General features: G+C 46.3%; 1 protein-coding gene across 1 annotated transcript; it reads right to left on the reverse strand.

Annotated features, from left to right (window-relative positions):
• Nucleotides 1-6,809: 6,809 nt before the first annotated feature.
• LOC119331714 lies at nt 6,810-8,186 on the reverse strand. The gene is made up of 2 exons (XM_037604881.1): nt 7,403-8,186; nt 6,810-7,311 (listed from the first exon to the last, which is right to left on the reverse strand). The coding sequence occupies exons 1-2, from the start codon at nt 7,870-7,872 to the stop codon at nt 7,083-7,085; spliced, it is 699 nt and encodes a 232-aa protein (XP_037460778.1). The 5' UTR covers nt 7,873-8,186; the 3' UTR covers nt 6,810-7,082.
• Between the last annotated feature and the right edge of the window lie 225 nt (nt 8,187-8,411).

The following is an 8,411-nucleotide window of genomic DNA, read 5'->3' on the forward strand; positions in this document are numbered from 1 at the left end:
ATCGAAAGAGCTCGGGCTCGAGCGCTGGTTGGTGGAATGAATCAGGAGGGGATCGAGGGGAGGAGGTGGTTGGTTCGATGGATCTGGGAGGATCCCGAGGAAGAGAGTGGTGGCGGCGGGTGAGGTGATTTGATGGAAGGGACAAGCCCCTAGGATCTAGGGTTAGACTGATATTTATATCAGATGAATTTAGGTTAGGGGCTAACTCGTCCCTCCGATCGCAATCGGACGATCGCGAATAAAATAGCTAGGGAGATCAAAAAGAAAAACGGAGATGTTTTATAGATGTTTGGGGATGATCCGGGCCCAACAATAGCGATACTCCGGGTCGGGTTCGGGACAGCTTTCGGATGTGCGAGGGGGACGATGCACTGTGCAGAGAGGGTTAGATGGACAAGGTCAAGTGTGCGGTTGGACTGGGAAGAGAGAGGAGGAAAGAAACCCGGCAACCGTTTTCAAAGACCGAAAACGTCCGACGTTTGACCGACTATATTGCCGCTATAGTTATCCGCTGGGGCGTCAAACGGACTCCGAATGTGATGAAACTTGGCAGGCGACCTACTAACAACATAAAAACACCGCATGCCAACTTTCAACCCATTCCGAGAACATTTTCCGGCCACTTATAAATAATATTTCGGACGTGCCACGGGCGCGTGCAAGTGTGCCTGGGGCTCAGAACGGACAACGGACGGAACTGGGGGAACCCGGACGAATGCAAGTTTTGAAAACATGATGATGCAATGCACATGATGACATGATCAAAAGCAACACACAAGCAAAAGACATGGCAACGACGGCGCATAACTGGAAGACACCTGGCGCAACGATCTCGGGGCGTCACAACACTCCACCACTATGAGACGATCTCATCCCGAGATCTAGGATGGCACCAGAGGGAAAAGGAAGAGGAAGATAAGAGGTAAAACTAACTTGCTTCTTGGACAAATGAATGAAACCACGAACCTTGAGAGGTTGAGCAAATTTGAAAGGAAGAACACAACGAAGATGAACAAAGTTGAAAACCTCCGTTAGAGAAGAGGAACAAGGAACCTTTCTAGAGCCTTGTAGGTTGAAAGACATAAGACAAGGGTTGCAATGGATAGGAAGTACATGCAAGCACTATGGATGAAACCAGATGCAAGACTAGATAGGATGAAAAGAACTTGAGCAGAGGACACAACACTCCGGTCGAGAAGGGAGGTAAAACTTGTCAAAATGGGAAGAACTTGAGAAGAGGGCACCACACCCCGGTTAAATGGATAAGCATGAAGAGAACACGGTCCTCACAATTCGAGATGATGAGTGAGTAGAGCAACATCACGAAGCCTCCGGAAGAAAGAATAGAAGATAGATCATTGGAAGGAAAGAATGGAGAAGAAAATGCCAACTTCTACCACAAATGAGTTTGGAGAGCACCCTTCCAAGAAAGTTATCACGGAGTTGTTGGAAAACCAACAACAAAAAGAATAAGCTTGTAGTGGGCTTATGGAAAACATCTCAAAACTATGAGGTGAAATTCTGCCACTAACGGAAATAATAGATTGGATTGATATGAACAAGGAGACGAGAAGCTTGTCTCGCCGGGAGGGTAAATGAGGGTCATTTATGAGCACCACAATTAGAAACCAACATTAGGGAAACCTTTAGGTGAAATATAACCCAAGGTAACTCCAATGAAGAGATTGATGGGTTGAAAATATGTCTTGAGCAAAGAGAAAATGATGGATTTCGATATTTCACTCTTGAAAACTTGTGAATCATGAAACACAAAGGGAAATTGTCAACAATGACATAACACCACCTCAAAAGATGAGATATGAAAGAATTGCGCTTTGGAATGCAAGATGAAGAATACTTGAGCTCCTCTGAAAAGTATCTCAATGAACACTTCGAGAAGGAATTAAATCCTTGATGAACCATTATGTAGAGCCTCCATGAAGAACTCCAGTAACAACATGATGACCAAACGAAAGGAAAGAGAAGTTGAAAACACAAGGTGAAGCCTTGCGATGATTTAGATGGGTCTTCGCGATGAGATAATAGAGAGAGCTTGGAACTCCAGGAAAAGAAAGATGAAACAATAAAACCGAGAATTTACTCATCGTGAACAAACTCCGGAAGACTAAATCATTCATTTGGATGAAGCAAGAATAAGAATTACGTTATGCGTATCCTTCACCGATTTAGATTGATGACAAGCAACGGATTTGGCCTACTACTTATTCTCATAGAAAGGATTAAGAGAGATATAGTGAAATCTTGAGAAAAGACTTCAACAATCCACCTGTAAGATTGGGAAGAACAAATGATAACGTATGAAGAGGAACCTTGAACAAACCACTATAAGGATTGAAAACCAGCGAAGAAAAGGGGTGAATCACCGGTAAGAATTAGAGAACGAATGAAGATACTTGAGGGAATTTGATACAAGAGAACAAAGAGATCACGATTTGAATAGAGAAATACTTGAATGAAGCACCGGTAAGATTTTGAGAACGAGAGCTGAAAGCTGGAATGAATAATTCTGAGATGAAGGGCTCCAGAGAATCAAACTAAAAAGACTCCTGAATTGCTCCGGATGGTAGAAAAGATTTCTCACAATGAAAAACAATTATGAGAGGATGGCCTCAAACTAGAACCACGAATCTCTGAGAGAATGGATAAGATATGGAGGAAAAACTCTTCTTCGGTCTTCAAAATCCGAGAATGACAACGAGAAACACCACCAAGAATTGTTGAGGCACTCCGGAATTAAAATTGGAAAGGTTGAACCAATGATGAAAAGATTTTTGAAAGATCTTGGAGAATGACATATGACTGATGATAATTCATTCTTTCGTCAAACTTTAGAATATTTGAGAATAGCTCCGAGAAAATAGAAGAGTTGGGTAAGATCCTGGGAAAAGACCTGTGGGTTAAGGCCCACTCAAGAGAAACATCGTTGAACGATTTAAAAGAGGGATTGCACCGTTGAATTAAATGGCTTGAATGCCATAACAACCTCGAAATAAGTTGAACGGATCTTGAATGAAAAGACGAGCCTTCTGAGATATCTTCGACACTCCGGAACAATTGAATAGCGAGAAGTGAATGATTCAGGGTTGCACCGGCATGAGAAAAGCATTGGACAAATGAAAGGAATATGCTTAACCCCGAAGCTTGAATTGAATCCACCGGAAAAGAAAAAGAATGAATAATGAAAAACTTGAGGCTCCGTTAGTATCTTCCGGAGAATCACCGGATAAGAACATTGACGGAAAAGAATGGAGAGCTCTCGCATCCATAAGATGGATACTTCATTAAGAAATCCGAGTCCTTGAATAAAAAAGGTGGTAGGGCGGGAAAAACAAAGACAACCTGGGACGAATGAAACAAACGTCGTTGAGAATACTTAGAGTTGATCTTGCGAATGTTGAAAAGATTGGATCCACCTGAAGAGGAGCACACCGGTTGGAAAGAATTGTCATGACAAACTCGATTATCATGAAGGATTAATATTCACATAGAAATATGAGAACACCACTTAGAAATAAAGGTAAGGAATCAACATTTGTTATTGAAGCAACTCGAATACCACAACTGAAAAAAAACAAAGGATTGGCTTGCAAAATAAGCCGGAACAAACATATGATAGAGATTTCGTCCGAAGTTTTTGTGGTGGGGCCCGCACGGGCTCGATCGTACAGCACCATCATGTACAAGGCAGTGCACATGACATACGAAGCGTCCCCGAGTCAGCATAGCCAAGGACTCTTTAAGACACAATGAGACCACTGTAAAACCAACCGTGGATAGGCGGACCACTAGACGTCGAACCCCAATCTCATATCATGCATCTGTCGGAAAGGTATCCTATGAGCTACTTGAATTCCCACTTATAAACTCCCGAAACTTTCCAGTTATGCAATCAGGTGTTGGGGATACAGGGGAAGCATAATATCTCACCCAAAACTAGCAAATCCTACATCCAGCTGTACCCATCCCTCAACACATAACCAAGAAACTTTCAGAAATCATTTACCTCAACCTTCAAAAAGCATCTGTTATAGGAGTTATGGCAATACTCCCGAACTCCCGCCCTAGTACAGGGTGGCGTTGAGGTTATCTCACCAACAACTGCATAAAAGAGATTTTCGATGCCGGCGAAACTCAGGTATTCCAGAACTGCAACGATAAAATTGTGACGACAACACCTCGGAGCTCAACTCCCCGGGACACTGCCACAACCCCTAAATGTCAGGAGGCACCAAGAACAATGTTCTCATGACAAAACCATTGGAACGATTTCAAGATACCCGCGTGATCCTAAAAAATTTTATGAAAATTTGAGAAGAGAAGAGTCAAAACTCTACGTCAGGAGGCCTCACCAGAGCGACGAAGGGACTGAGGAGTAAAAAGAATCCTAATCTCCGATATATATAATCCTATAAGACTCAAAACAATTTTCTAGACTCAACAACGCCAGCGATTCGATCAAGCAGGGGGCTCCTAAGTCGGGGATGGCTCTGATTACCAACTTGTAACACCCATGATGCAGCTGTATCTCCCACGTGTCGGAGCACGACTTAGAGGCATAACCGCATAGTAGGCATGTCGCAAGAGGGTAATGTTTACAGATCCCATGTACTGAATAAGCAAGGGATAAAGAGTTGGCTTACAATCACCACTTTACACAAAACATGAATATAGCATTACATCATCCAGAATACAATCAAGGTCCGACTACGGAACCAAATAAAGAAATACAACCCCTAATGCATAGATCCCCGATCGCCCCGACTAGGCTCCACTACTGATCAAAAGGAAACAAAACACAACAACGAAAAGGTCTTCATCGAGTTCCCACTTGAGCTGGGTTGCGTCATCTGCACTGGTATCATCGGCGCCTGCAACTGTTTGAAAGTATCTGTGAGTCACGAGGACTCAGCAATCTCACACCCGCGAGATCAAGACTATTTAAGCTTATGGTTAGGAAAAGGTAGTGAGGTGGAGCTGCAGCAAGCACTAGCATATATGGTGGCTAACTTACGCAAATAAGAGCAAGAAGAGAAGCAAAGCAACAGTCGTGAACTAGAAGTGGTCAAGAAGTGATCCTGAAGCTACTTACGCTCAACACAAGAACCGTGTTCACTTCCCGGACTCCGCCGGAAAGAGACCGTCACAGCTACACACGCGGTTGATGCATTTTAATTAAGTTAAGCGTCAAGTTCTCTACAACCAGACATTAACAAATTCCCATCTGCCCATAACCGCGGGCACGGCTTTCAAAAGTTCAAAACCCTGCAGAGGTGTCCCAACTTAGCCCATCACAAGCTCTCACGGTCAACGAAGGATATTCCTTCTCCCGAGAAGACCCGATCAGTCTCGGAATCCCGGTTACAAGACATTTCGACAACGGTAAAACAAGACCAGCAAAGCCGCCCGATGCGCCGACATCCCGATAGGAGCTGCACATATCTTGTTCTCAGGGCAACACCGGATAGGTCAAGCTACGAGTATAACCAGCCCTCGAGTTTCCCCGAGGTGGCCCCGCAGGCTGCCCGGTTCGGACCAACACTTGGACAAGCACTGTCCCGGGGGGTTAAAATAAAGATGACCCTCAAGAGAGCGACTCCCAAGGGAAAAGTAGGTGGTGGTGAGGCAAATGGTAAAACCAAGCTTGGGCCTTGCTGGAGGAGTTTTATTCAAAGCGAACTATCAAGGGGTCCCCATAACACCCAACCGTGTAAGGAACGCAAAATCAAGGAACATAACACCGGTATGACGGAAACTAGGGCGGAAAGAGTGGAACAAAACACCGGGCATAAGGCCGAGCCTTCCACCCTTTACCAAGTATATAGGTGCATTAAATAAAATAAGAGATATTGTGATATCCCAACATATCCATGTTCCAACATGGAACAAACTTCATCTTCACCTGCAACTAGCAACACCATAAGAGGGGCTGAGCAAAGTGGTAACATAGCCAAACAACGGTTTGCTAGGACAAGGTGGGTTAGAGGTTGAACATGGCAATATGGGAGGCATGATAAAGCATGTGGTAGGTATCACGGCATAGCCATAGAGCGAGCAACTAGCAAGCAAAGATAGAAGTGATTTCGAGGGTATGATCATCTTGCCTGAGATCCCGTAAGGAAGAAGAACGGGTCCATGAAGAAGACAAACGGACGTAGATGAACGGATCCTCACAACTCCGGAATGAAACCGAAGCTAACGCGAGAAGTAACCCGGAAAGAAGCAAATAACATAGTAAACAACCACCACATAAACATGGCATGATGCACAACCAAGTATGATGCATGTCCGGTTTAATGAGGCATGGCATGGCAAAAAGCACACACAGCCCTACAAATTAAGCGGAACTCAACATGCAACTCCGTTGCACATTGAAGAAACACCACATTCAAGTTATTTGGTTTGATCTTGTTTATGTACCCAACAATATTAAAGGTTGATTAACATGGCAAGAGGTGAAGCAAATGAAAACTACCTATCTAGGCAAGTTTATATGAGGCCGGAACAACAAAACAACAAGTACGGTAACTCCTCATGTGCATATATTAGATTTGGTACTGTTCTGCCCTAAAGATAAATTTAGAGTTGTTGAACATGCAAAGTAAGGTCACCATGTTCTAGGCATTTTTCTACCCCATTTACATATAAAGTTTGTTTGGTTTGGAGCTACGGTTATTTAGTTATGAATTAAAGCATTTTAACAAGTTATTTGAGAAAATTTAAACAAACAACATTTTTAAGCATTTCAAACATGGATGAAAGTTGCAAATTATTAAACTAGACAAAATTCTAGACATTTTACATATAAAGTTTGTTTTAATCCGATGCACGGTTAATTAGTTAGGATATGCATGAAGTTTAGGGGCTAAACTGCAATACTGCAATTCCCTGGAAAAATGACAAAATCACCATATCTGGAAAAAAAACTTTACGGGCCGAAACAAGAACTAGCCCAACAGCAGGAAAAAAAGGTGGGGCGCTGGGGTGGCCTCACCCATGGGCCTTCGCCCAACTCGGTGGAGAGGCTGGGCCGCGGGCAGGGCGCGATGAGGCACGAAGCGAGGTCAGCCCAGGCACTCGATCGGGAAGCAGAAAACGGGTTGGTCAACGCGCTCGTCGTCCTGCTCGTTCCCTTCGGGCAAAATAGGGGCGCGGCTCTCAGCGCGAATCAGGAAAGGTCGCCGACGGCGCTTGGCGGCAGGGACGGTTGGAGGCGGCCGGATCAGGACGGATCCGGGACGAAGGGATCCGTTCCCGGCGATGGCGAGCTGGGAGGCGAGACAGCTCCTGCTCCTGCTTGAACAAAGAGAGAGGCCGAGAGGTGAGAGGCATCCAGCGGAAGCAGAGAAAGCGAGAGGAGGGAGATGGCAGGCAGCGGGACGACCTGGAGACTGGCTGCTCCGGTGGAAGGAACTTGAGGCACAGGGGTGTCGAGCTCGAGCAAATTCGACGGGGACGAGGTACCGGAGAAGGAACGCGACAACTGACGGGAGTTGCAGGGGTTGGAATGACGACGTTGTCGCTGGGTTCGCCGGCAACGGTCGTGGCACATCCGCAGCCAGGGAGGAGGGAGCTGATGCTGCTCGCCAGTGGCTCGGTGCTGTTGGTCTTCGGGGAAGACGAACGGGACAGCGGCGGCCTTGACGCGATCCTGGCAACGCAGACGGGGTGAGAAGGAGCGGAGGCTGCCTGCTCCGAGCAGCGGGTTGCAAGGTCTTGGCCGGCGGGGAGGGATAGAGGAGCTCGGGCTCCTACCTCCTGGATGAGGGGAAGGATCGGGCGCGAGTCAGGGCCCTGGTTCTGTTGGTGGCGGCAGAACTCATTCCCGACGATGAGGGAGCTACGGGCAACCATGGCGCTCCTGGTTTCCTCCTGGAACAACGAGGGGGAGGCATGAGAAACGAGGGAGTGAACCAGAGGGAGGAGGGAAAAAGGAGAAGAAGATGGGAAGGGGCGACGGGTTGACTAGGTTCGCCGACGGCGACGGCGCCACAGAGAGAGAGCAAACGGGAGAAGCTCGCTCTCGGTCGGGGCAGCAGGGATCTTCTGGTGGCTCTTATCGAAGGAGCTCGGGCTCGGGCGCTGGTTGGTGGAACGGATCAGGAGGGGATCAAGGGGAGGAGGTGGTTGGTTCGATGGATCTGGGAGGATCCCGAGGAAGAGAGTGGTGGCGGCGGGTGAGGTGATTTGATGGAAGGGACAAGCCCCTAGGATCTAGGGTTAGACTGATATTTATATCAGATGAATTTAGGTTAGGGGCTAACTCGTCCCTCCGATCGCAATCGGACGATCGCGAATAAAATAGCTAGGGAGACCAAAAAGAAAAATGGAGATGTTTTATAGATGTTTGGGGATGATCTGGACCCAATGGTAGCGATACTCCGGGTCGGGTT

This window comes from Triticum dicoccoides, chromosome 7A (genome assembly GCF_002162155.2).
Source record: "Triticum dicoccoides isolate Atlit2015 ecotype Zavitan chromosome 7A, WEW_v2.0, whole genome shotgun sequence".
In the NCBI taxonomy this organism is placed as follows: Eukaryota; Viridiplantae; Streptophyta; class Magnoliopsida; order Poales; family Poaceae; genus Triticum; species Triticum dicoccoides.